Source organism: Lagopus muta, chromosome 15 (genome assembly GCF_023343835.1).
Source record: "Lagopus muta isolate bLagMut1 chromosome 15, bLagMut1 primary, whole genome shotgun sequence".
Lineage (NCBI taxonomy): Eukaryota > Metazoa > Chordata > Aves > Galliformes > Phasianidae > Lagopus > Lagopus muta.
In genome coordinates, this window is record NC_064447.1 from 3103484 (window position 1) to 3129522 (window position 26039).

A 26039-nucleotide genomic window follows, 5' to 3' on the forward strand; every position below is an offset into this window, starting at 1 on the left:
GGCCTGTCCCTTCCCCCTGCCTGGGACTCGCTGACCTGCTTTTACACCCCAGATTCCTGCTGCAGTCCATCAGCATGAAAATCTCTCTCCAGGGCTTGGATTTGGATCAAGCCAGAGGAAGCCGTGCAGCACGCAGTGTCTCCTGGAGCGTGGCACCATCTGTCACTGCCCCGTGGCTGCCAGCACTGAGGTCCCAGGTTCCATCCCACCACTAAGGCTCCTGCAGCTTCCCCAGCACCTCACCCCAGGGCCTTTTTATGCCCCAGCACCAAGCTGAGCCGTGAGCAGCCACTTTGTGATGGGGCTACATCAGCAGCAGGGGAGGGTTCCTGATCCCGCACATCTGCACGGTTTGTCAGTAGTCACAGCGCAGGCTGGCCCCCCCTTGGTCCTTAATGGGCTGGGGATGACCCCACGCTGCCCTGTGGTTGTGCTCAGCTCCAAGGCTGAGTGCCAGAGGGCATGAGCCTGCCTCATGTTTATATAATGGCCGCTATTAATCCCCCACAGCTGGGGCTCAGCTCTGGGAAAGAGAATAATCCTGCGTGAGATCCTCAGGCTCTGCTCAGATTAAGGGGTGGCGGGCAGGCAGAGCAGCTCAGCTGCCAGCCACCATCCTTGCCTGCCCCTGCCAGCCCACGGGGCCTCTGCATCCCTCGCTTGTTGCCATCCCGCTGCACCCAGCTCCAGGTGCTGCTGCACGCTGGGGATGCACGCAGCTGGAGGTGCACGCAGGGCTGCAGGGATCCCTACTGCACTCCCGTGTCACCCCTTGGTCAACACCATGAAAACCACACCGCTTTCCCCACGGGATCCTTTATTTCTGCATGTGTTGTGATTGCCCCGTGGGGCAGGCCGTGCGCCAGCTCCCTCTGGGGTAGGAAGGATCTGGGGGCAGCGAGCGGGGTCTGCAGGGGATGTATGGCTTCTCTCCTTTAGTGCTACTGCGGGCAGGGTGCCGTGGCAGGGCCTAGCTCTCCTCCTCGGGCACAGCTGCAGGACTCCTGCTCTTCTCTTCACCCTTGGCCTCGGTGTCACCAGCAGGCAGGAGCAGAGCAGGGCTGGGGCTGGAGTGCCGCTGCTTGCGCATGAAAGGGAACACCCTGCAGGCAGAGCTGGGCTGAGCACCGCGGGGACCCTCAGCACCACGGCACCCTGGCACTGCCCTCACCGCTTCTTGGTTTCCGGAGGGATGACGGCTTCTGCCAGCAGGTTCCTGTAGAGCTCCGACTTAAGGAAGCGTGGGTAGGAGTCCTGGAGGAGCAGAGCATCAGGCCAAGGCTGAACCCAGCACTGCCCGCCCGGTACCCACCTTCTTCATCAGCATGTAGATGTGCATCTGTGCGTCGTCCATCACGTAGCGGTGGGGCGTCTTGATGCCCTCCAGCGTCCGCTCCATGGTTTTGCTATCGATGTTCACCCAGCGCGTGGCTCCCGGAGCCAGGAACTGCCTGGGGATCGATAGCAGGTGACCAGCACCCAGTCTGGCCCGGCCCCATGCTGGGATGGAGGGCTGGGATGGCCTCATCCCGAGGACCCGGCCTTGCTGCTGCATGGCACTCACTGGTAGATGGAGTCCACGATCTCATTGATGCGGGATTGCTCCCCGTAGCGCAGCTCCTCGCATGCCTCCCAGAAGCTCAGATTCTCAGCTGGGGAAGAGGATGCGGTGTTGAGGAGGAGGACGTGATGTCGGGATGGGGATGTGGCATCGAGGAGGAGGACGTGGTGTCGGAGAGGATAGATGGTGTTGGGGAGAGGATGCGGTGTTCAGATGGGGGGGTGGCAGTGGGGAAGGGACGTGATGTTGGAAGAACATGGTGTAGGGATGGGAGGTGATGCTGGGGAAGGGACGTCGTGTTGGAATGGGGACGTGGCGTTCGGGAGGCCATGGTGCTGGACACCACCCATGGGCAAACCCTCCTCAGGTCCCAGCAGGGCCCAACAGCAAGGCAAAGCCGCACAGCATGGAGGCAGTTGGTGTGAGGTGCAGCGGCAGGCTGGGTGGCAGACAGGGCTCACTCACCACTGAACTCCTTCTTGAGGAACTCGAGGAGCTGTGCGCGGCCCAGCGGGTCCAGCAGGAGCTCACTGAAGTTGAAGCCCCAGCGCTCCACCCGCAGCTTCGTGGGGGTCGTCACCCTGTGGGCAGCGTGCAGGAAGGGCTGGGTGCTGCAGGCATGGCCCCCAGATAGCAGGGCCGCTTCTGTCCTCTCTCTGCAGCCATCCTGGGGCTGGTGGCCCCCTGGGGGTTACTTACGTGGGGGCATTCATGGCCCAGTAAGTGGTGTCGTCGGTGATCCAGGGGTTGCTGGGTAGGCAGCCCGACATGATGGGGTCGTGGGGCACGTACTGCTCGTTGAACTTGAGGTACCTGTGGGGAGGGGTGGCTGGGGGGCTGGGCCACATCTCACCGCCCACCGTGGCCTTGACTCTCGGGGGCAGCACAGGGAGGGGTGAGTCTTGGGATCTGCAATGGCCTCGGCTCTGCCCATCGCCATTGGGCATGTGCTGAGGGGGGCTGCCAGCCCGCTGCAGGACAGAGCTCACCCTTCGAGGCAGATGGACGATTTCACCCTGGTCCTGGCCATGGCCTTCCTGCAGTACTCGATCTGGGCCAGCCATGGGCACACGTCAGGGCCCTGCACCATGCAGCACCCCTACGGCTACCCCATGCTCCACTCACCTCTCGCTTGTAGTAGTCCATGTTCTTGGCCTGGAAGAGATGTGAAGGGCTGGGTGAGGGCTCGGGAGTTCTCTATGTATCCCTTGTGCCAGGGGGATGCCTCCCCCTGCCTCCACCCCACTGACACATCCCAGCAGGAACCCGACCTCCTGCCCCCTGCAGCATGGCAGCGGCCCTGGGCTGGAGACACTTACGTGGACAGATGACATGGCACATGGAGGAGAGAAGAGAAAACGCAGCAGTTAGAAAGGAGGGCTGGTGGCTGCGGGGCACAGGGTACCACAGTGCACACACCAGGGCAGCTGCAGGGATTAGAGCACCGGCACAGATGGCAGCAGGTGCACGGGAAACACAGCCCTCCCCGCTTAGCCATGGCAGTGGGGGCAACGGGACACAAGGACGTCAGCAGGGCTAAGGAGGTCACCGTGCAGGGTGGGACGTGGGGCAGCCCCGTGGGTCCAGCTCTGCTCACCAGCTGCACGCGGGTGGTGTGGCAGTTCCTGCGCTCAGGGCCCTGCTCCAGCACGTTGGGAGCTCCTGGCTGCAACGAGAGCCATGTGCTGGGGTCCCCCAAGCACACCCAGCCAGCTGTGCCCAGACTGCACACTGCCACCAACCATGTCCCTCCCAGCCTGTCCTCACCGGGGGCCGGTTGACGAGCCAGTAGGCCTGCTCCTGGCAGTCGATGACAATGCGGTCACCCTTCCGCCGCTGCTTGGCCGCCCTGTTTGTGCAGAAGAGGGGGGTTGGCAGCTGGGGGCCGCCCCATCCCTGCTGCCCATTGCCATCTCCATCACGTCCTCATGCTCACCGCAGCTGCTCCCGTGCTTGCATGACCACGAAGTCCCACGTGTGGTTGATTCTCTTGTGCAGGAGGTTGTAGTTGTCCTGGGGAGCAGCAGCCAGGTGGGCACGGCGTGGGACCTGCACCCTTGCCCAGCCCTGGGTCCTATTGCCGCTCCAGCACGGGGACTACACCCTTATTGCAGCCCCACGCCAGGCGAGCTGAGGCCCCACAGCTCATCACACGCACCGCTCACCTTCTCATGCTCGATCAGGTCGCCCTGCTTGCGGATGTTCTTCTTGGCCAGGTAAATGGCTGCAGAGGAACGGAGCCTCTCAGCGGGGCTGGGACCCACTGTGGTCCATGGGTTCTCAGCTGGTGGGAACCTACCATAATCCAGCTCGGTGGCCGGCCACTTGGTGCTGGTCCAGAAGTACGGGGTCTGGGGGGAGAGGGGCCGGGCTGAGCAGCACTGGGGTGCTGTGGGTTGGTGCTGCGACCCCGACTGCAGAGGGCACCCACCTGGAAGCGGTACGGCGACTCATCAGCACGCAGCACCAGGCTGCGGGGGTCCCGGAGCGGGTAGATGTAGCCGTGCCTCACGATCAGGTTGCCGAGGTGCAGCGACTCTGGGTGGGGGCAGCGGGGGCTGCCGGGTGGCTCTGCGAGCTGCCGGGACCCCCCACCCCGCACCGGGCACTCACCCTCCTCCGAGATGCCGTATTTCTGGATGAGCCACTCCACGATGTCGTTCCCTGAGGATCGTGGCAGCGCTATGGTGCGGTGCGGTGCCCCGGTCCCAGGGGGCACGCGGGGTTACGGGGCACAGCCGCCCGCCCCAGGGAGGGCTCAGCCAACGCGGCATCGCTCCCAGCTGCAGTTCTGAGCACATTTCTGAGTGCCGAGAGCCGCCCGCTGTGCTGTGCCACCCGAGGGCCGTTCCCGTGCACCGCTCCCCTCCTCACCACCGCACCGCCCCGGGCGCGATAGCCCACCTGTCATGGCATGGGGGATGACGGTGATGAGCAGCCTCTGGTTCCTCATCTTGATGCCCATGTCCGGGTCCTGCATGCTGACGATCATCCGCTCCATCTGTGGGGCACCGGCTGCGCTCAGCCCCACGGCGGAGAGAGCGGGGGCACGGGGAACCGGGACGACTCGGACGCGGGGCATCCCGCAGCCGGCAGAGCTGTCTCTGGGCCGGGGCAGCCAAACTTACTCCCCTCGGACCCCGACGCCCGGTGCGGTGCCCCCCGCCCGCTGTCTGCCCCGTGCCCGCCCGGTGCCGGCTCACCTTGCCCAGGCACGGCATTTGCAGGCGGGACTGCCCGCCGCCGCGGGGACCGCCGATGGTCATAGCGGGTGCGCGTCCCGCACCGCACCGCACCGCTCCTCTCCGCCCGGGGCTGCGGCTTCCCCGGTCCCAACCCCGCCCCGCCCCGCCCCGCCCGTCCGCCCCGCGCTCCCCCTCGCGGCTGCAGCGCTCTGCTGCCCGCCCGGTGCCCCCCGGGGCCGTGCGGGGCCGTGCGGGGCCGGGAGAGGCCGGCCGTCGGGTCCAGGAGCCCAACGAGGGGCGGCGGGCGGGGTGAGGGCGGGGAGCGAGGAGATGTGCGGGGTGTGTGTGAGTGTGCAGGAGGTGTACGGGTGTGCGGGGTGTGTGTGTAAACGCAGGGATATTCGGGATATGCGGGGTGTGTGTGAGCGGGAGGTGCACGGGATGTGCACGGTGCGCACATGCGGGAGGTACGCGGGATGTGCGCGGGGTGCGTGCGGGGTGCACGCGAGGGGCGGACGGCGCATTCAGGGCCCATTCAGGAGACGGGCAGAGCGCTCGCAGCGTGCGAGCAGGGGGTGCGGGGTGCGGACAGAGCTCCGGGTGCGCTGAGGACACGGAGCCGAGCGCCGCCGGCTCAGGAGACGCCCCGATCCCGCGGCTGCCGCTCGCTTCGCGGTGTGCGGGCGGGGGGACGGGGCTGCGGGCAGAGCACGCGGCGCGGGCAGTGCGGACAGGCGCGGTGCGGGCGGGCGGCGGATGAGCTCACTGCAGTCACACCGCCCATGAGCGGGGCTGGAGCCGCCCGGCGCCGAGGGGCGGGGGCGGGCGGGGGCGGGCAGCGGAGCCGCCGCGTCTGCGGGAACCGCCGCCGCCGCCCCGCCGGGCCGCGCCGGGCAGCGCCGAGCGCAGCGGGGAGAGCGCAGCGGGAGCCGGGAGCGGAGCAGCGGGACCCCCCTCCCCCTGCAGAGCCCCCCCGGGGGCCCGGCGCGGCCCGGCCATGCTCGGCCTGGACGTGTGCGAGGCGGGCGGGCAGCTGCTGGAGCTGCTGTGGCTGACGCTGTGCTACCGAGGTGAGCGGGCGGGGGGCAGCGCCGGGTGCTCGGGAGGGTGGGGGGGGGGGCTACAGCGCGGGCCGAGCATCGCCCCCCGCAGCCGACGACAACAGGTGGAGCAGAGCCCGGGGAGCCCCGCGGCGCCCATCCCGGTCGGCCCCCGGCGCTGCATCCCTGTGCGGTGCCGCGAGGTGCGGGGCCGCTGCCTTTTCCCGGGGCTTGGAGACGAGCCCGGGGCTGAACGCGGGGCCCTGCGGACTCCTAGAGTCGGGCGCGATGCGGTGGATGGGCCCTCGTCCCCCCCGCCCGACATGCGCCCACCGTCGGCCCCGGCCCCGTGGTTTGTGGCTGTGCCTGCAGCCGGCGGAGCTGTGGGGCATGCAGAGCCCGGAGGGCTGCATGGCGGTGGGGATACCAACCTCGTGCACGGAAGGGCGCCGCGGGCTGCAAACGCACCCCGAGCCGCAAACACGCAGCACCACGGCTCATCTCGCTGCACCGCTGTGCGGAAACGCAGCCGGCGGCACCGCCTCTGGGCTCTGCTGTGCCACCGGGCCCTGGGGACACGCAGCCCTGGGAACACGCAGCCTGGTGGCATCACCGTGGCCCCGAGCAGGGGGACGGCACGGCTGCCGCATGGCAGCTTGGGGGCCATCAACCGCATCCATCTGAGCTCATCTCCCCCAGCCCGGCAGTGCCGGTGTGCCCTGGGGCATGGGGGTCCCCAGGGTGTCCTCGGATTGCCACTGCCTGTGCCCCGCAGACATCATGGCTGACAAGGAGGGGGTGATGCTGTCGCTGGAGGAGGAGGAGGAGGATGCCGACGTGGCCCTGGCGTATAAGACGCCGGAGAAGAAGAGCCTGCGGGAGATCCAGGAGCTGGACCCGGGGGATGAGAGCCTGCGGAAGTACAAGCAGGCGCTGCTGGGCAACATCCCTGTGGCTGTGGGTAAGGCTGGGGCTGGGAACCCCACCACCCCAACGCCCCGAGCATCCCATCACCCTGAGCATCCCTGACACGTCACACCGGGTGATGCAGCCTCAGCGGGTGCAGGGAGCTGCGGCGCCCCCATCTCTGGAGGCATCCCCATGGGGAGGGCACGTCCCAAACGCGTCACCCGCGGGCGCTGCCTGTGCCCACCCCACTGCAGGGAGACCCCGGCATCCCCTGCTGTGGGTAACGCTGCCCGGGGACCCCGGTTGCCTTGGTTACAGGATCACCGCTGCAGTTGCCATAGGAACGGTTACGAGGGACCGGGGAATTCATCGGGATGGCGGAGATGGAGCGAGCGGCCGCGGGGGGGCTGTCAGCCAGGGGCTGCCCTTGTGCCTACGTGGGCTGGGCTGTGCCACGGGGCTTTTAACATGGGCTCATCCACAAAGGGTTTGGGCTGAGGTGCCCTGCTGCCTGCAGCCCATTGTCCTCTGGCTGCTGCACGCAGCCCCTTGGGGCACATGGGCATCCTCCCCTGGAGTCCCCAACCCTCCTGCTCCGCGGCCCGAGGTGCCAACTCCATGGGTAGGGGCCACACTGCGTCACTTGTTCCCAGATGCCAGCGTGCCCAACGTGCAGGTGACGAAGCTGACCCTGATGTGTGAGCAGGCGCCGGGGCCCATCACCATGGACCTGACGGGTGAGTGCTGCCAGTCCTCCATGGCAGAAAGGAGGAGGAGGAGGAGGACGGGTGCCATGCTGACGGACCATCTGCCCCCCACAGGAGACCTGGAAGTGCTGCAGAGCCGTCCCTTCGTGCTGAAGGAGGGGGTGGACTACAGGGTGAAGGTGTCCTTCAAGGTAAGGTTCCGTGGGCACCTGACATCACCTGTGGGCTCTGTGCCTCTCTGGGGGTCGCTGCCCACCCTGGGGACCCACACTGCCCCCAGCATCACTCAGTGCCCATCCCAAGGAGCCGCATCGCAGGGCGGTGTTGGTGGCTGTAGGGTGGGTGCCCCTCCGAGCCCAGCACGTGGAGCCTCTCAGTGCCCCTTTGTGCCTGCAGGTGAACAGGGAGATCGTCTGTGGGCTGAAGTGCCTGCACCTGACGTACCGCCGCGGCCGGCCGGGTGAGTTGGGTCAGGGATGGGATGGGGCAGCACTGCCCGGCCCTGCTCACCCAAACCCCTCTCGCCCTCTCGCCCAGTGGACCGCGACGTCTTCATGGTGGGCAGCTACGCACCGCGGGCCGAGGAGTACGAGGTGGTGACGCCGGCCGAGGAGGTGCCGCGGGGCCGGCTGGTGCGTGGCTCCTACCGCGTCCGCTCGCTGGTCACCGACGATGACAAGACGGAGCACCTCGCCTGGGAGTGGGGCCTGTGCATAAGGAAGGGCTGGGAGGACTGAGACCCCCCCCGGTCCCACCGTTGCGGGGATCCCCCCGCCGCCCGGGGACCCCCTGCCGCCCGCGCCGCCCCACCGACGGGAAGGTGGAGGGGTCCCTTAGCAAAGCGGGCGCCCGCGGTCGTGGTCTTGGCAACCAAAGTTATTTTTAATCGCTGTTTTTTTTTGATACCGACGCCCGACTCGTCCTCGCGGCACCTCCATCGCCGTGCACTGCTGTGCGCTGAGCTGCGCCCGGCCGCAGGCTGTGCTCCTCCATCGCCATTAAACCCTACAGATGTGTCTCTTACTGCCGTGTCCGTGTTCCCGGGCCTGCCGTAGGGACGCGTGCCTGGAAATCCAGCACCTGCTCGCTGCCTTATCTCCGTGCTGGCAGCCAGTAGCGGAGGGCCACGAGCTCCCACGGCCCAGCACCTCCCGCCCCGCCGCCCTTATCTGCCCCTCTCCCCGTGTGAAGGCTTTGGCAGTGGGACGGCGCCATGCGGGGCAGCGTGGTGCTGTGTGTGCTGCTACTATCGCTGGCCTGGCTGAGCCTGGCATGGGGGGCTGAGGGCGGGGAGGAGGATGGGGAAGTGGTGGGGGGGGAGGAGGAGGAGGAGGATGAAGAGGATGAGGTGCTCTCGGATGAGCTGAAGGAGGAGGACGGCGTCCTGGTGCTCCATGAGCACAACTTCGCTCGTGCCCTGCGCGAGCACCGGCTGCTGCTGGTGGAGTTCTGTGAGTGCCTGCGGGGCAGGGGGGGAGGAGGCAGGGCTGTGGGGTGTGAGATGTGAGGGCCTGAAGGATAGGGGTTGGCAGAGGGGCAGTGGGCATGAGAGGTGGAGCGGGGACAGAGGGCAGGGTCATGGGGTGGGGGGGACAGCAGAGGCATGGACCTTGTGGCAGAGGACACAAGGTGGGAATACGAGACATGGGCATGGCGGCTCACATGTGCCATTAGGTGCCCTCAGCCTCACCCCTGGGCTGGGGACACCCCTGGGCTGGGGACACCCCTGGGTTGGGGACACCTCCTGTGGGCTGTGCTGCGGTGACACTGGGCCCTGCACAGATGCTCCTTGGTGCGGGCACTGCCGCCGTTTGGCCCCTGAGTTCGCCCGTGCGGCCGCATTGCTGAGGAACGCATCAGAGGTGGGACGGCTGGGCAAGGTGGACGCCGTGGCACAGACAGCCCTGAGCACCGAGTTCCACATCGATGCCTTCCCCACGCTCAAACTCTTCCGCGATGGCAATCGCACCCACCCCGTGGCATACAGCGGTAGGGCTGTGCGGGGCGCTGTGAGGGCGGGGGGCGGGTGGGGAGGTGATGGTGAAGGGGTGACGGCATCCCGACAGCGGCTCCGTGGCGACGGTGGGGTGGTGGCGCAGTGGCTGTGATGGCCGGTGCAGCCCCGCTCCGTGTTCAGGCCGCATGGATGCTGAAGGCATGGTGCTCTGGATGCAGCGCCGGGCCGGGCCCAGCGCCACGCTGCTGCACGACGTCGACACCGCAGCCGCCTTCATCAGCGCGCAGGACGTCGCCGTGGTGGGCTTCTTCAAGGTGGGCTGGGGCCGGGGCGGGCAGGGCTGGGCTGCGGGCACGGCGGCGCTGATGGTGGAGACGTGCAGGACCTGCATGGCGAGGCAGCGCGGGCATTCCATGAGGTGGCCGCAGAGATGGAGGATCTGGTGTTTGGTGTGGCTGAGGAGGATGAGCTGTTTGAGGCGTACGGGCTGTCGGCAGACACTGTCTGCCTCTTCAAGAAGGTGAGTGGGCTGGGGGCAGTGGGGCTGCTTTGGGGTCCAGTGCTCACTGTCCCATGCCTGCAGTTTGACGAGGGGCGGACAGATTTCCCCGTGGATCCGGAGCAGGGCCTGGACGCGGCCAAGCTGACGCGGCAGCTCGTTGTGCACAGCCTGAAGTTGGTGATGGACTACTCCAATGAGGTATGGCTGCTGCCCACCCCAGCCCCGGCATGGCTGCAAGGTGCCTGGCCTCACCCTCCTTCTGCCCCACAGACTTCCAGCCAGATCTTTGGGGCCAAGATCCCCCACCACATGCTGCTCTTCCTCAACACCTCTGTAGCAGAGCAGCAGGCACTGCGGGATGAGTTCCGTGTGGCCGCCAGCACCTTCCGGGGCGAGGTGAGGTGGTCCTGTGGCAAGAAAGGATGGGACCTGGGGGACCACAGCTTCAGTGCTGCCTGTCCCCCCCTCCAGGTGCTCTTTGTGGTGGTGGATGTGAACGGGTACGGTGCCGCCGTTCTGTCCTTCTTCGGCCTGACGCCCAGCGATGCGCCCACACTGCGCTGCATCAAGATGGAGAACAACCGCAAGTACCGCATGGAGGTGGACGCCTTCTCAGCCACGGCTGTGCGTGACTTTGTGCAGGAGGTGCTGGATGGCAAGGTGAAGGTGAGGAGATGGGTGCCTGGATCTGAACCTGGCCACGTGTCCCACCACTGCTCAGTGTGGGCTCCATCAGCAGGACAGGGAGGTGACCGTCCCTCTCTGCTCTGCTCTTGTGAGGCCCCATCTGCAGCACTGCGTCCAGGGCTGGAGCCCCCAGGCCAAGCAAGACAGGGAGCTGTTGGAGAGGGTGCAGGGGAGCCACAGAGATGATGAGGGGCTGCAGCACCTCCACTGCAAAGACAGGCTGAGGGAGCTGGGCTTGTTCAGCCTGGAGCAAAGAAGGCTGGGGGTGACCTCATTGCAGCCTGCAGTACCTAAAGGGAGCCTACAGACAGGAGGGGAGTCAACTCCTGAAAAGGGTGGATAACAGCAGGACAAGGGGAAATGGTTTGAAGTTGAGGGAGGGGAGATTGAGGTTGGATGTCAGGGGAAGTTCTTTACAGAGAGAGTGGTGAGGTGCTGGAACAGCTGCCCAGAGAGGCTGTGGATGCCCCGTCCATCCCTGGAGGTGTTCAAGGCCAGGTTGTATGGGGCCCTGGGCAGCCTGGGCTGGTATTGAATGTGGAGGTTGGTGGCCCTGCATGTGGCAGGGGATTGGAGATTCGTGATCATCGAGGTCCCTTCCAATCCTGGCCATTCTGTGATTCTGTGATCCTGCTGTTCCCACAGCCCCAGCTGCTGAGCGCAGAGCCCCCTGAGGACTGGAACACGCGGCCCGTTAAAGTGCTCGTGGGGAAGACCTTTGAGCAGGTAGCATTTGATGAGACCAAGAACGTCTTTGTGAAGTTCTGTAAGTGCTGAAGTGCTGTCCCTGAGCTCCACCACGAGCATCCATCCTCTCCATGACCACTCCTGCACCCCCATCCCTCGCCTATCCCTGGTGCCCCCAGCCCAGCCGTGACCTCCATCGCTGTGTCCATCACAGATGCACCATGGTGTGCCCACTGCCAGGAGATGGCGGCTGCCTGGGAGGAGCTGGGTGAGCGCTACAAGGACCACGAGGACATTATCATTGCCGAGATGGATGCCACGGCCAACGAGCTGGAGAACATCAGCATCAGCGGATACCCAACACTGCACTACTTCCCTGCTGGGCCGGGCAGGAAGGTGGGTAGGGACGGGTATGGGGCATCCCTGGCTCTGCCAGCACCTGAGGAAGGTTGGGCTCAGATGTCACCCTGTGTCCTCTTCCTGTCCCCTGTGTCCAGATGGTCGAATATAGGAGCGCCAGAGACGTGGAGACCTTCTCCAAGTTCCTGGAAAATGGAGGGAAGCTGCCGGAGGAGCCACCCACAGTGAGTGAGGTGCCCCCATCCCTGGGCAGGGGCTGCCAGCTGGGGCACAGACCCTGCAGGACACATGGGATGGAGACAGGCCATGTCCATCCCCGTCTCACCACCACCTTCTGCAGGTGTCCAAGGCCCCGGAGAACAGCACAGAGTCACCGAGCCCATCTGGCACAGCTGAAGCCCGGGAGGAGCTGTGAGCCCTGTCCTGCTGCAGCGAGCATTATAAATGACCCTGGAAATGATGTGGGCTCTGTCTGTGTCTGCAGGGTGCAGTTCAGCCCCTGCTGGGGGGGCACGCAGCACAGAATGGTGCCTGCTGGGCCTCTTGGGGACACAGTGCAGCTGGTGGGTGTCACGATGGGGGTTGAGCCCAGTGGGGTGTGCAGGGCAGAGCCTGTCCCATGGGCAGCTCGGCCTCAGGCACCCATGGCACTGAGCATTCCCATGGAGGGGGTGCTGCCTTTGCCTCCCTGCGATGCTGGACCCAACACAGCCTGGGCACGCTGCGATGTTTGTCCTCCTGACCCAGCAGTGAGAGCACTGCAGGCAGCCCTTGTACTGCCCCAGGCATGGGGCTGAGCTGTCAGGGTGTTGGGGACGAAGGAACCACAGAGGGCTTTTGGCTTCATGGCCTCAAGGCCTCCTGCCCCATGATGGGGTGCAAGAATGCAGAGCTGCCCCAGGGCTCCAGTCCCAGAAGCTGCTGTCACACCCTGGGAAGGCAGGAGAAGCCCCAGATGGGCTCCAAGCCCTCCTCTAGAGCCTTTCCAATGCCTGGCTCACAGCCTCAGGACCCCCTGGCACTCCCTCAGTCCCCAGCACCGTCCCCTCTCCCTGAGCTGCTGCTCTCCAGCCATAGGCAATGGCTCTGGGATCCCCATGCCCCCCATCCTGTGGGCAGCCCCACCGTGTGCCCATGGCCAAAGCAGGGCCCTTCTGTCTGCTCCCATTCACCAGTTGTCTCAGCCCGCTCCCACGTCTGCTCTGCAGGGAAGGAAAAAAACAGAAGGCACCGGGATGTGGGGTTTTTATTTCATTTTATCCAAGTACCTTTGAAAAGATCATTGTACAAGTCAGAACATGAGGATGCACAGGAGGCATCACCAGGGCTGCACGGCCACTGGAGGATGCTGCGCTCGGCAAATGTACATATTTACAGGGAACCCCCTGAGAAAAAAAGGGGGAGACGGAAATCCCAGGCATGGTAACAACCTCACCAGACACAACACCATCAGAACTTAAAAAAGAGGGAGGAAAGACGTTCGTAACACTGTTCCCTGGCTGAAAACGATTTTGCTGGACTTCACATAGTGATAGGCAAGTCACAGAACCATGTTTAAAGGCACTCGGTGACGTGTACAAGAGGCTGAGTTGTCCCCACACAGCGCCACTCGGCCCCAGCCCTGCAGGCAGCCGAGTTGGGCCCCAAAATGTGCTGCAGCAGCAGTGGGCAAAGGGCACGCGGGTGGGCAGGGTGAGTGCTGACGTGGGACCCCCTAGGAGCTGGCAGTGGGGGCACAGAGGCTGGGTTTGCCCAAGGGCGAGAGCAAAGCTGTGGCTGCTGGGGCACAGAGCATGGGCTGGTGGGGAGGGCAGGGCTGAGGGCAGGCGGAGCTGAGCTCAGTCCCATCTGCACACCCAAGCAGCGACCCCTTACAGTGACTGCAGCACTCAGGGGAGCTGGCTGTTCACATCCCCACAACTCCTTTGCTGCTGGCTTCGGACCACAGTGCCCTCACGCTGCCTCCCCAGAGACACAGAACCTGACAGAAGACACAGGACTCATAACGCGATGGTTTTTGTCCTCAGACTGGAAGCGTCCAATTGGTTTCCTCCCCACACTACCTCTCTCCTAAGGCAACTCCCCTGACCAAAGTCCAGCCTTGGCACTGGGGGCCTGCGCACGGCTGCCAGCCCTCCGTGGGGCTGCAGCACCCTCCAGGAGGCAACGTCTGCCCCAGGAGCAGGCACACGTGGGGGACAAGCACAGGGCATGGGATGCCAGTGCCCAGCCCTGCAGTGCTGAGCAGCAGCTGATCCTCACTGGTGGCCCACAGCCCTGCCCTGGTGGAAGGCACCACGGGAAGCCTGCAGCACCAAGAACTGGCACCCGCCCCCCCTTCCCTTCGGGGTTCACTCGGTCACAAGAAAGCTCAGGAGAAAAACCACCCTACCAGGTCCAGTAGCTGCAACTACCAGGGAGGCGAGAGCCCAGCTCGTTCAGAATGGCTCAGTTGTCTTCAGATTGTGCAGAAGTGCAGTGGTGCCCCTCTGGAGTGCAGCAGTGACTTCCACAGCAGCAGGGACAGCAGCTTGTCGGCTGGGTGCATCCCACCCCAGCACTGCTCAGAGCCATACACACCGAGGGGACAGGGAAGGGTGCTGTGAAAGCGAGGACCACACGGAGTTTGACGGATGGCTGTACACTTTGGGTGAGTTCTGCAGTACCTGTATGTTTTACATTTACATAAGAGCACTGTGACATTGGAAATATTTTCCTTTTATTACAATATATCAAAAATATGCAGCTTTAGTAAACAAGTTCATTTTACACTTTCTAATGCACTGTACAATGCTACATTACACTTATATTCGGTATGGAGAGGGAGCCCAGGCTCCCACTGGCAGGTTTGTGGGGTGAAACGACTTCCCATGGCACAGCAGAGCTTGCCCAGGTCCTGGCACAGAGGGGGCTGCGCCCCAGGCTCGCCCAGCACCTCCTGGAGAAGCACCACCAGCGTCTGCCCCAGACCTTCTCCTCCAGTCCCAGAGTCTTTCACAGTCCTTTCCTCAAAGCCTCTGCAGCCTTGGAGCCTAGTCGATCTTCTCCACCTTCCCGATGATCTTCTCTTCAAAGATGGGCAGGATGGTGTCGTCCTCCCTCACCTCCTCGAAGACCACGCCGCAGTCGAACTCGTCGCTCACTTTCTTGAAGTAATACCTGAGAGAGCAGAAACATGGGGACACAGAGGGGTCAACCTGTGTGGGACACCGCAGTGCCACCCAAACACAGGGAGCAGCACTTCCACGCCTGTGAACTCATGAGGAATGGGAGCAGCCACGGCAGACATTGAGGCTGGCATCTGCCCCTGCCCTCTCAGTGACAGCAGTCAGAACTGCACATTGAGGAGCTCAGGCTCTGAATCCCAGCCCGTTCTCAGCTCTCACAAGAGCTGGCTGGAGGTCCTGATGCTGGCAGGGCCCTGGGGCGTTCCTAAGCAGGCTTTCTTCCCCAGGCAGCTCCTACTTGGAGGCGGTGCTTTGCAGAGCTTCCCATCCCACGCCTGGTGCTACAGAATGACGGGCATTTTGGGGCTCAGCAGGGCCCAGCCTCCCTGCTCACGCTGAAGGAAATTCTGTGAGCCTGAAATGGCTCTGGCAGTTGGGATGTTCCCCACAGCATCGGCAAGCACTGGTTGATGCTGCTCCTCAGCAGCCCAGGACACTGTGCAGCCCTGTAGGGCAAGCGACTTCTGTTTGAGGCACAAACTGTGATGCAGAATATTTCTGGTAGAAAACCCAATCTCCCATGTCCTCATAACCTGCCTCTTCAACAGCCAGACCCTCCCAGTCAAACCCAAACATAAGCCTGCTTCCATGAGGCAGGATTACAGACACAAGTATGGGTTCTACCCTTATTTAAAAAGTACATTCCTGGCTCACTTTGGGACTTACTTTTCTAAGAGTGTCCACTGGCAACCAGACATTTCTGCTGTGCTGCCATAACCCTGCAAGGCTGCTGAGAACCCCAGGAGCTCCCCTGACCTACCTCCTTTGCCTTGGCAGGAGCAACAACGCTGCATCCCGCTGGTGGCGGCTGCCAGGGGTTGCTGAGGTTGCTGACAGTATGCTGGCACCACACTGCACGTGGTGAGCAGCCCTTACCTGTAGTTCCCTTTCTTGGTCAGCAGCTCCTTGAACTGTCCCAGTGTCACCACGCGCCCTTTGACGAGGGTGCGGTACGGGATGGGCTCTCCACAGAAGTAGTAAGCAACCACGATGTTCTCACATGGCTGGGATGCACCACTGCCCGGCCTCTTCTGGGGCTTCAACCTGTTGTACGAAATCACAAGCAACATCCTGAGTATCAGCCTTTGGTGCTCGGAACAGGCCCAGCATCATCACCAGCACTGGGTGCTGGTCTGGGTGAGGGGCTGCCCGTGCAGGGGGTGCAGGTCAAGACCTTCCTATACTTGCAGAGAACTGGGGCCTTTCTGTATGGAGGTGCCAAACTAACAGTCAGCAAACACGTTTTACTCTGACCACCTTTCTTGGCGCACACCTGCACACTCAGGCTGGTGGAACAGCTCTTGGGAAGGCTGGATGGAGGCCAGGCTGCAGCTGGGAGGAAGCAGGCACGGGTTCCAGCTCAGCCTCTTCATGCTGCAGAAAAACCCATCCCCAAGGACAGGCTTGGAGGGGTGCCTTTCCTGCAGCACTGGACTCTGAGAGCAGTTGGTAGGGCATGGCAAGGCAGAGCATCACAGGCCCATTGCAGCCAATCGATGTCACCCCTGGTGTGCACCACTGTGACTGGGCTTCAGGCTTCTGGCTTGCCACCTCGGTACAAGCAGTGCTTCAGTGATGGCTTGCAGGATTTGGTTGGCAGGAGAAGCCTTCATATCCATGAGACAGAAGGAGAAGAAAGTGCCATCCTGTCAGCTAGCAACTGCTGCTGTGAAGCATCTGAAGGTCCTGTGTGCAGCTGCGGGGCAGTGGGACGTGCCACACACTGGGCCCTTTGCTGCTCGTCCCATCCTGTCCTGTCCCATCCATGCAGGGTGGCAAGGCCTGGCTGGGCTGCTGGCTGGATTTTGGAAGGCAGACACCATCCTCAAACCCCCAGTGAGCAGACTTGGAACCTCTCACTCCTTCCTGCCTCTCGGGATGTCGGTCTGCTCCTCGCCTCCAAGCCCTCACACTGGCATTTGCTATGGGGTGCCATCACCAGACTGAAAGTGTCAGCCCAGTCCTCGCCTCGTTTTCAGAGTCAGACAGAAGTAGCAACAATAAAAATAAGGGTACTTTGCACTTCTGTGGAGCCTTTCATCTCGGGCACTGTAAATGCTGCACAAACATTTGAGCAGCCTACACAAATGCGTTGCTTGGCATGTGTGGTCTCAGCCAGAGGCTGCCTTCTCTTTCAAAATCACATAAAACAAATTTGGCAGCTTTAAAATGATTTAAAAGGCACACAGGGTAAAAAAAAAAAAAAAAAAGATGATTTTGTATTTATACGACTGGAAAGTTGCTATAAAAACTGCATATGCCAAGCACATGAGCTAATGGCAGTTTTGGAAATGGTTGTGACTCTAACCTTTAAATACTGGCGTGAAGTCACAGCACCTTTTTAATGGCATGCCCACGTAAACATTGGCATTGCAAACCAAGACCAGTGAAAACTCTGTCACCTCTTTCTAAAGCCATGAGAGGTCTAAAGTTCAGCTGAACAATGCTCCTGGTGCCTGCTCTGACCTGGAGGCCTTTGGACAAACTGCAGCATCCCGAGAGGCGATGGTGCTCCTGGTGCCAGCATGGCTCTTAGCACCCATCCCTCTATCAAAGCACAGGATGCCCTTCAGCTAGAAAAAACATTAAGAAATTGAATCATCCTTGGAAAAAAAAATAATCATGCATTTAAAGGAAAAACGGGTCATAAATTCAGGCAAATTCTGTGCATCCTGTGAGCCAGAAGTTAATTGAAGGGGTTTGGAAAACCTCAAAGTCCCTAAGCTTCTCTTAATGCTGCTGGAAACGAGTCATGACTACGAGAGAGCTGCTGGTGCCCAGGGGAGCTGGCACGGAGGCTGGCGGGGACACGACGACACGCTGTGCAGCAGCATGGTGCTCAGGCTGCTGGGGGGCAGCTCCTTGGTCACTGGGGGGGTGGGCAGGACTGTTAGAACCAACACCTTGAGCTCCCCAGCTCTGTTAGATGCCAGAGCAGATCGTGCCAATGGCTGGGAGGCTCCTCCTCCTCCCGCTGTGTAATTTGTGCCTGAAAAGCTGCTTTGGGGTGACCTCAGACCGGCTGCTGTGCTCCTCTGCCCCAAGCTCAGAAAGGGGCTGTGGGGACCCTGTGGCTTCCTGAAAGCATGCGAGGGAGAAAAAGCCTCCTGGCTCTTTCTGACAGGACCCCCAGAGGCCACCAGTGATGGGACAAGAACCAAAAGGTCTGCGTCTCCTTGCGGGAAGGAACATCACCTTTCAGAGCATCACAGAACACACACGCATCCCCAGATCTCTAGCAAACTGAAGCAGGGATGATAAATAAGAAATCATTGACAACACAATTTTCCAGGCATATCTCTCCTGAGAACATGACAACACAACCATCTCTGCTGTCATCATCGCCCAGAAACCTCCTGAGACCACTTCTTACCCAGATGGGGCCCTGCTGAGCGCTGCTCCACCGCAGCACGCCTGAGCCCTGCCTCATCTGCACCCATCCCCTGGGTCTGCAGTGTGCCCTCTGCACAAACACACACAAGTAAGCTCTGTTCCTTCTTCTGGCTTCAGCTCCTTTCACAACGTTTGTCACAAGCAGGAAATGTTACCCAGCAAAGTAAGTGCAGCGCTGACTGCCTTCCTGCACCTCACCCCACCCCTGGAGGTGCCCACAGAGCCCTGAGCTGGGGGCAGGCAGCCCATAGCAGGGGTGGGGGGAGCTGTAAGGTCTCTTCCAACCCAACCACGCTGTGATTCTATGGTTCTATGATCAGCACTAACTCAGAGCACAGACACAGCCTGGCTGCGATGCTGCCATGCCCGGCACAGGAGAGGTTTGCTCCATCCCAGCCCTGGGGCTGAAGAGCTGTGCAAAGCCTGAAACACAGCCAGCAGATGTTACCTCAGGAGGAGCCCCAGCATCTGGCTCTGGTCCTCTTCCAGGCCTGGCCCAATCAAACTAATTCCAAACCAAGCTCACGCTAACATTTTTGCTGGAGAGTCTAGAAAATTCTTTTGCTGCATGTGAAAATCTTTTCTCTGCAGAGCTGCTACTAATTACTTCTTCCAGCTGCAAACATAAGCACTGCGACAGTGAGCTGCAGAAAATGGCTCAAAAACTGGCTGCACAGGCAAGCAATCACTGGGACAAGGCTCTCCCCCAATGCAACAGGCACAAGAGGTCTGTATGTCATCCAGCACTGGACACTTCAGCTTGCATAGGCTCCCACCAAAAGTCACGCAGCCATCCCAAAGATCAGTGCCCAGCCCCAAACACTGCATAACAGGGAGAGAACGGCTTGTTCTCCTGCTAACCACGCCAGGAGCTCTCTGAAAAGATGTGAGCTCAGCCATGCCCCAGCTGGAGCACACAGTCCTGCCACAATCCAGAGGAGAGATTTCAGCATCAAGAAATCCTTCACTTCCCAGGGGCTGCATCCATTCTTGTGTGCTACTGAACACGGACACGTCTGCTTTTCATTAGCAGCTCCCCACCAGCAGGCACCACTTCCTGGCTTTCCACACGTCAGGCAGGTCAGTGGGACCCCTGTATCCTCAGGAAAACTGACAGGCCTTGTAAGGAGGCAGCACAAGTGTGAAAGCAGAACAGCCCAGCATGGCTCAGCCTGCTCTCCTGCTGGTCTGGAGGGCACACACTGCAATGCCATGGGCTTCCTACAAAAGCTCCAAGTTGTTATTAGGGTATTCAAGACTCACGTATAAAGCCCAGGCTGGTGTTTCCCATGTATGCATCTGCACCTAGACATTTCTTGGGAAGCTGAATGAATTTAATATGACTGTAAATGACTCCACAAGTAAATCCCATCCAATCACACCAACTGAAAGTTAGATCAAATAGGCCTGGCCCAACCTGACGTGGGAGAGCCCTCTAATTATTAGCTTCCAATCAATGCTCTGACATAGATATGCAGAAGTCTGCTACATGACTATTGCAAGCAAAAATAATTGGAGTTCAGCAATTAGAGGAGCTTGTTCTTTAAATTACACTCGTGTTTCTGAGTGTCAGACTCCAAAGTTTAGTTTTCAGAACTCAGCTATAGGGCAATGAAGCAAGCAATTCCCATTGTGAAAGATTTTTAATGGTCAAAGTGCTTTTAGTTCTTAACAGTAATTATCAAGCACTTTCAAAATGCTTTTCATCTGAGAGCTCTGTGTGCCTTGCAACTGATCTTCCCTGAAAGATAATACGGGAGCAGAAGAATCAGCTCTGCAACAGGCATTGAGCTGAGTCACAGGAAGCTGCAGTGACTTGGCTACAGGCATGCAGAGCACAATACTGCTGCAGCAGTGTGCAGTGCTCCCCCTGAGCTGCCATGAGCCACGAGTGGCCTTTGCTAGAAGACCGAATGAGATGCAGATAAAGAGCAAATATTCTTCTGCACTTAATTTTGCTGTGTTCTGCTGAATTCTGCTACTGCACCAACCAAGAACCCTGCAACCACTGTGTGTGAATGAACTATGAGTGTGCCAGTGAAGATGAGGTGAGTACAGCAAGCCGGAGGCTGACTAGGTCCGCAAAGAGAGCTCTTTCCTCATATGCTATTTCTAAACAGGCTCCGCCTGCCCAGGCTCATTCAGAACACTTCTAGACACAAAACACAAGCCCAGGCCTTAAGGCAGCTTGTGGCATTTGCACCACCGTCAGAAGCCATGTCAGAGAGACTGGGGAGACTTTCCTAACTTCTCTGCAGGTGCCTCCACTCAGTTAGTACTGGAAACTGGAGCACAGCACCTCCCATGGCTCCCCAGCCACAGAGCAGCCTCCCCCTTCTCTCCCATGCACGCTCAGACCCTACCTACAGGCCATACCTTTGTTTCAGTGGGAGTTTTCCAGCTCTCTTTTCTTCCTCCTCCAACCTCCTGCGAGCTTCCTCCAGCTGGGTGAGTGGGTTGGGTGCTGGGTTGGGTGGCATGGTAGGATCTTGGATGAAAGGGTGTGAAGGCTGGACAACGTTCCGGAGTTGGGCACTGACCCACGGATGCACTGCAACAGGCCGCTCAATGGAGAGGGGTCGGACCATGTCATGGGACAGCTGCTTCTTAGCACCTGAAGAGCTACACACAGATACAAAGGTTTTACACAGACTGCCCAGTCACTCTGCATACGTGCACATCCAGATGGATGACTGCTTCCTCAGCTGGACACAAGCACTGGGAGGCTCCTTGCAGCACGGCTGTGCTGTGGTTTGTAAGGGAGAGGGGAGTACCACCCAACCCGCTGCACCCCCAGAGAAGGCTTTGGGGCAGTGCAGCACTGCCTTCTCCAGTGTTTTGCTGAGACATCGGGTGAGCAACCCAAGCTTAACACAGAGATCACCAACGTGTTTTAGTGCTGCCATGAAATGCACAACAGAAACAAACCCAGCAAAAGGCAGCTCAATGACAGACCAAATTCACTCAGCAGGATCCGCCACAGGACGCCCTGATGTGCGCTGCCAGGCTGTGAGCCCCTGGTGGGCAGTGGATGTTGCAGCAGTGTGTGCTCATCCCTGCCAGCCCCTGCAGCACTGCCCATGGCTCTGGCACGGCCCCAGCTGCCTGCAGAGCAACCTGTCTCAGCCTCTACTGTGAAACAAGACAAAAAACAACTGTGGTTTCACCAGTAGTCACAAACGCAGTTGCGGCAATGCGGATGAGACCCCAGATCCCTCTTGTCGCTGGCACCATGAAAACATGTCTTTTTCCCTGAGATTGGCTAGGCTGTGATCTGTGCCTGTAGATCTGCTTGATTACAGAGAGATTCTGGACACACCTTTGGCTCTAGAGAGACAAGGTGAGCCCAGAGGATGCTCTCAACAAGCCCAAACGCTGGGCAACCCAGTTCTCCTTGCCTGAGCCCTCTTAAGCTGCTAACTCAGGACCAATGGCTCCAGTGCAGCAGGTCCTATGTTTCTATCAACACCTTGCACGACTAACAACTGTTTATGTACAGCAAGTGCTCAAAGCAAAAATACTGCCTACTGTGTGCCACATTATCCATTTTGTACCCACAGCAGCAATTTGTGAGATTCCTCTGAGGCTTCAACCTCCCCCCACAACCACAGTTCATTATTTAGGAAAGAAAATGAACTTTGTGGTTAAAGCCCCCAAGCAATCCTCAATCTCCAAAGGACCTAAACCCTCGTGCCTGGTGGATGTTTGTCTTCCCAAGACCTCCAGGAACAAGGCAGACCACCGTACAGTCTACACCAGCCTTATGCTGGTGCCAGGGGATGCAATAGGACAGCATGAAGACTCCTCACTCTACCAGCCCTTACCCATGGTTTGTTTTCTTATGCCTGCTGATCTCCTTCTCTCCTTCTATGATCCACTGAAGGATCTTCTGGTTTCTCTCCACGTCTTCAGGAGATCCTGGCATCTCATAGTTGGCACCATCACTTTTCCCTGAATCGGTCTTCTTAATATTTCTTTTTGAGAGCAGACTTGCTTTTCCACTGCAAGAACAAAGCTTGAGACATTAGCGCTTTGCCTAAGCCAAACCTCCACAGACAGTGGCAGAGGATGGACACGTCCATCTCAGACAGATTCAGCCCTGCCAGGGTCTGCTTGGCTCTACTACAGTTCAATTGACCGTGCCATGGCTGAGGCCCAGGGCATATCAGGCTCTCTGTGCAGCCACCTGACAAACAGGGAGTGCATCTGGCAGATGAGCCGTGGCAATGCAGCAAAAAGCCCAGCAGATCTCCTGCCACATGAAGGATTGTGTTCAAACCTCAGCTCTCTGCTCCAACATGGTCAGTAGGCTCAGAGCACAAAGCTCTGCAATCCGCTGGCTGCCTCTCCATGTCAGACCACTGCTCTTACCCTGAGCTCTTCCTGTTCCATCCCCACACCTGCTTACTGGTTCACTAGCACCCCAAACCCTACCCTGCCATTCTGCCATGCCAACAGCTTGCTTCTCACCACCACTTGAGCTGAGGTTTCATATCGTAGTAAAACTTTTTTTTAATGCAGGCAGCCTTCTGCAGGCTGTCACCTACTTGGGCAATGCAGCCACGTCAGACTGCAGCTAGACTGAAAGCAGGCAGTTACAGACAGGCCCTGGCTATGTTTATGGCTACAGCACACCATTACAGTTATCCTATCCCTCCTTGGCAATGTGCTGCCCATTTGCCCAGTGGTGCAGCCAGGCAGCTACATGCTCGTGGGGCTGCACAGAGCTGGCCTGTCATTGCCACAGCCAGCAGCTTTACTGGACACCCCCGCATCCTGATCACCCACCTGCATTACCCTACTTCTGTGTGCTCATTAGCATTGACAGAAGAAAAGAACAAGACTGTTCACATGCAAACTCTTCTCTTACAAAGCTCTTACCCTGGGGACAGTCAGGAACTGGGAGTTTGTGCTAGAGAAAGGACAGCTCTGACGTGCTCTCTGACATTTCCTTTAAGCATATGCTGCAGACAATGCTAGAGAGAAGTTCTGTACTTAGATGGGGCTTTGGTCGATCCAGAATGGCCACATGCATGCTTTGTGGAAGCAACCAAGCCATATCTTAGCTCTGTTACTATGGAGAAAGGGCAGACGTGGGGGCCCTTCTTCCCAATCTGCCTGGAAAGCAGCTTTCTTCAGCTGACCCTATGCTTTGCCTCCCTCCTCCCACCCCAGTAAGTTGTTCCTACACACTGATCTAGCTGCCTGCTTTCACTAAACATCCTACCCCTGGTACACTGAAAAGACTTGCCCCCAAATAACACCTCAAGGAGCTAGCGAGCTCTCCACTCCAGTTACTCCACACTTACAATCAGCATTCATTATTCAAGGTAGCCCTGAGCCTCACCTTTGCAATAATTCAAACACAGGACTAGCAAAACCTGCTGCTGTAGAGAATGAGTTTCGCCTTCTCCTCTCAGCACACAGACAGAAGATGGAGGAACTGGGTGGTGGATGAAAAATTGAACACAAGCAGTGCACTCTGCAGCCCAGAAAGCCAGCTGAATCCTGGGCTGCATCTAAAGAAGCCCTGTCAGGGAGAATGCCCCCTTGGGACAGCAGGCCACAGCAGCACCAGAGCATCCACTGCTTAGTCAGGAAGAAAAAGGAAAGCTTCTGGTGAATAGAACAAGTCTTGCAAAAAGTTGGACCTTTTTGTTCTCTCATAAACAGCTTAAGAACCTGGTTTCTGTTATCCAGACCCTAAGACAAAGTTCTACCCTTACCATCTCCCAAAGCACAGGGAAGCCCCAGCACCTCTGCTGCTTTAAGGAGCAGAAGTGCTACCTTATAACCAAGGCCATTAAAAATCCTGGTTAGACAATTTCATCACCAGGCCACAGAGATTTATAAGTGCTATTAGAAGCATATTCATTTCTCAAAGGAAGCACAGTGGGAGGCCCTTAAGCCACGTTCTACAAGAAAATATGGCCCAGTCAGCCTGTGCCACTGCTGTGCAAGAGCCCATTTATGAAACACATCCTACAGAAGCTCCAGATCTGGGACTCCCCCAGGTGCTGATCTGACTCACCTGTAGCCTAAAGAGTCCATGGGGACAGGGGCCATGCCCAAGTTTTCAGAGTAGTTTCTTGACTTTGTTGCATAGTTATGTGAATCTACATTCCAAGCAAAGCTGTTCTGCACTCTCTGCGTGGCCTCGGCCTCAATTTGCTCTTTTGGTTTCATCATGCTGTGGTGATGGATGTGGTGGTAGACATGTTTATGGTGGTATAAGTTAGCTGGATCCAGTTTCATTCCTGATTTCGTGGTGTGTTTGCCGTGCCCTGGAGGAATTGTTCCAAGTGTCCCTGACAGCTTTCCTAAGTGGCCGCTTTCTGGAGATCGTGGCTTGGGAGAGTGGCGGCCGGGGCCTGGAGACTGACAGCCTGGTGTCTTCATCACACGCTGCACGTGTTCGTCCAGGATGCTTTCTGGGTTTTCTTCATGTGCATCTCTCATCTGCATCCCAGCACAGCCCATCTCAGAGTAGCGAGGGGCAAAGTGATGAAAGGGTTGGGCGGAAGGCATCTTGTGGCTAATGATTGAAGGACCAGAAGAGATATCTGCATCCTCGCCTTCTTCTTCCTGTGAGAAACAAGAGGACAATTATAAAGGTGGCAGAAGAGGTCTCTGGGGTCTTCCTGCTCACAGCACGACTGTTGCCAACACTCGATGGGTCACCCTTGGCTTTGGCCAGCCAAGTCGTGAAAATCTTCAACATAGAGATGCTCCCCTCTTTGGAGCCCTGCCCCAGGCTGTGCCACCTTCCTACAGAAAGCTCCCTAACACACACCTGAGCTGCCCTGTCTCCGCACTGCCACACCAGCTCCATCCCTGCCTGCTGGGACACCATCAGCGGGGTTCACAGCATCCAGGGTGAGCCAGGCGACCGCTCACACAGCCCACACATCACAGCCACGCACAGCTGCAGCTACGTGCAACAACTTGATCGGATTTATGAGCAGGCAGAATCTTACCAAACAGCTCCGCAGGTTCCTCGAAGACGGCTCTGTAACAACCAGCAGATCACACCTCACCACACTGTGGCTTCAAAGCTCACCAGATGAAGCACAAAGTTGCACCACATGCAGCAAGTCAGGAGGTATCACGGGCTTTTCTTACCCGAGTGACTTTCACAAAGCAAGGCAATCAGTGGGCTTGTAACAGGAGTGTGCAACTGGAAGTCGACAGCAGCGTGAACGGTTTTGAAAATCAAACCCTGCTTTCTCCCAGGCATGCTGACACTGCAGCAAAACCCTCCATGCAGATAAAGAAATGGCTGGAACTGCCTGCTTGCTCTTGTGGCCCACAGCAGCCTCGGACATGCTGTTGTTAGTGGCTCTTACAGCTGTGCCAGGAAGAATAAAACTCCTCCGTGCTGACAGCCACAATTTTGATGCTGACAAACTATTTTATGCTCCAACATAAACTCAAATATTTATGAAGTTTCTTTATTGGAAAACAGGATTCTTATTTTTTAAAATTACATAAGTAGGATTCCAGCAAGCGCTTTAATCCTGCTCTCTTTTCTTACTTTGGTGCAGAAAAGAAATCGTTTGCAGCATGTGGTATCTCTGCCCTGCCAGACAAGTGCATCTGCTGGAAAACACTGCCTCCCACCAGCTCTGCCTGTCGGATGTCCCCATCCATCACTTGCTATTCAGCTTCAAAGTCTCAGCTGCCAACCACAGGGCGAGAAAGCAAATAACAGACTTCCTCCCCACGTCACACCTGGGGGTTCAGAACTCAACCAAGGACAATGGCAGCCTTTGAAAGCACCAAAGACGTGGGTGCCTGCTGTGCCCTCTGCCAGCAGCTCCTCCA

The 26039-nt window shown here is 59.1% G+C and overlaps 4 protein-coding genes across 7 annotated transcripts in view; 2 read left to right on the forward strand and 2 right to left on the reverse strand.

Annotated features, from left to right (window-relative positions):
• Positions 1 to 813: 813 nt before the first annotated feature.
• On the reverse strand, positions 814 to 4892 carry RGS11 (regulator of G protein signaling 11). Of its 2 annotated transcripts, none has more exons than XM_048961663.1 (17): positions 4765 to 4892; positions 4466 to 4562; positions 4175 to 4225; positions 3993 to 4099; positions 3861 to 3912; positions 3727 to 3785; positions 3498 to 3574; positions 3329 to 3410; positions 3159 to 3227; positions 2687 to 2710; positions 2551 to 2612; positions 2261 to 2374; positions 2027 to 2142; positions 1565 to 1652; positions 1313 to 1451; positions 1172 to 1254; positions 814 to 1103 (listed from the first exon to the last, which is right to left on the reverse strand). In XM_048961663.1, exons 1-17 carry the CDS (start codon positions 4825 to 4827, stop codon positions 971 to 973), a joined length of 1416 nt encoding a protein of 471 aa, XP_048817620.1. In that variant the 5' UTR covers positions 4828 to 4892; the 3' UTR covers positions 814 to 970. The 2 variants fall into 2 exon arrangements, with proteins under 2 accessions (XP_048817620.1, XP_048817619.1); XM_048961662.1 differs by having other exon boundaries at positions 2687 to 2716.
• A 707-nt stretch (positions 4893 to 5599) lies between these two features.
• On the forward strand, positions 5600 to 8425 carry ARHGDIG (Rho GDP dissociation inhibitor gamma). 2 transcript variants are annotated; one of them, XM_048961586.1, is made up of 6 exons: positions 5601 to 5816; positions 6562 to 6747; positions 7349 to 7432; positions 7517 to 7593; positions 7799 to 7862; positions 7940 to 8425. In XM_048961586.1, exons 1-6 carry the CDS (start codon positions 5744 to 5746, stop codon positions 8137 to 8139), a joined length of 684 nt encoding a protein of 227 aa, XP_048817543.1. In that variant the 5' UTR covers positions 5601 to 5743; the 3' UTR covers positions 8140 to 8425. The 2 variants fall into 2 exon arrangements, with proteins under 2 accessions (XP_048817542.1, XP_048817543.1); XM_048961585.1 differs by having other exon boundaries at positions 5600 to 5816; positions 7349 to 7593.
• A 99-nt stretch (positions 8426 to 8524) lies between these two features.
• On the forward strand, positions 8525 to 12050 carry PDIA2 (protein disulfide isomerase family A member 2). Its single transcript, XM_048961584.1, has 11 exons — positions 8525 to 8853; positions 9185 to 9391; positions 9540 to 9673; positions 9742 to 9879; positions 9943 to 10059; positions 10132 to 10257; positions 10333 to 10527; positions 11194 to 11314; positions 11450 to 11631; positions 11733 to 11819; positions 11936 to 12050. Exons 1-11 carry the CDS (start codon positions 8616 to 8618, stop codon positions 12008 to 12010), a joined length of 1620 nt encoding a protein of 539 aa, XP_048817541.1. The 5' UTR covers positions 8525 to 8615; the 3' UTR covers positions 12011 to 12050.
• Positions 12051 to 12830: 780 nt separating this feature from the next.
• The window catches only part of AXIN1 (axin 1), a 70071-nt gene continuing 56862 nt past the window's right edge, over positions 12831 to 26039 (reverse strand). For both annotated transcript variants that reach the window (XM_048961783.1, XM_048961782.1), the window contains exons 6-10: positions 24247 to 24800; positions 22040 to 22216; positions 20592 to 20837; positions 15699 to 15866; positions 12831 to 14754 (exon numbers count right to left, since the gene is read on the reverse strand). In XM_048961783.1, the coding sequence (XP_048817740.1) occupies positions 14628 to 14754; positions 15699 to 15866; positions 20592 to 20837; positions 22040 to 22216; positions 24247 to 24800 (1272 nt within the window). In that variant the 3' untranslated portion in view covers positions 12831 to 14627. The remainder of the gene's footprint in view (positions 14755 to 15698; positions 15867 to 20591; positions 20838 to 22039; positions 22217 to 24246; positions 24801 to 26039) is intronic.

Bases quoted from the DNA above. Each gene is read 5' to 3' on its own strand.
- RGS11 (XM_048961662.1), bottom strand. From the start codon at position 4,827: ATGACCATCGGCGGTCCCCGCGGCGGCGGGCAGTCCCGCCTGCAAATG. The intron at 2,375-2,550 runs GTGAGCTCTGTC...CCCTCCCCACAG, and splicing joins TCGTCCATCTGCCTCGAAGG to GTACCTCAAGTTCAACGAGC. The intron at 1,104-1,171 runs GTGAGGGCAGTG...CTCTGCCTGCAG, and splicing joins CCTCCGGAAACCAAGAAGCG to GGTGTTCCCTTTCATGCGCA.
- ARHGDIG (XM_048961585.1), top strand. From the start codon at position 5,744: ATGCTCGGCCTGGACGTGTGCGAGGCGGGCGGGCAGCTGCTGGAGCTG. The intron at 5,817-6,561 runs GTGAGCGGGCGG...TGTGCCCCGCAG, and splicing joins GCTGACGCTGTGCTACCGAG to ACATCATGGCTGACAAGGAG. The intron at 7,594-7,798 runs GTAAGGTTCCGT...TTGTGCCTGCAG, and splicing joins GGGTGAAGGTGTCCTTCAAG to GTGAACAGGGAGATCGTCTG.
- PDIA2 (XM_048961584.1), top strand. From the start codon at position 8,616: ATGCGGGGCAGCGTGGTGCTGTGTGTGCTGCTACTATCGCTGGCCTGG. The intron at 9,880-9,942 runs GTGAGTGGGCTG...CCATGCCTGCAG, and splicing joins CTGTCTGCCTCTTCAAGAAG to TTTGACGAGGGGCGGACAGA. The intron at 11,632-11,732 runs GTGGGTAGGGAC...CCCTGTGTCCAG, and splicing joins CTGCTGGGCCGGGCAGGAAG to ATGGTCGAATATAGGAGCGC.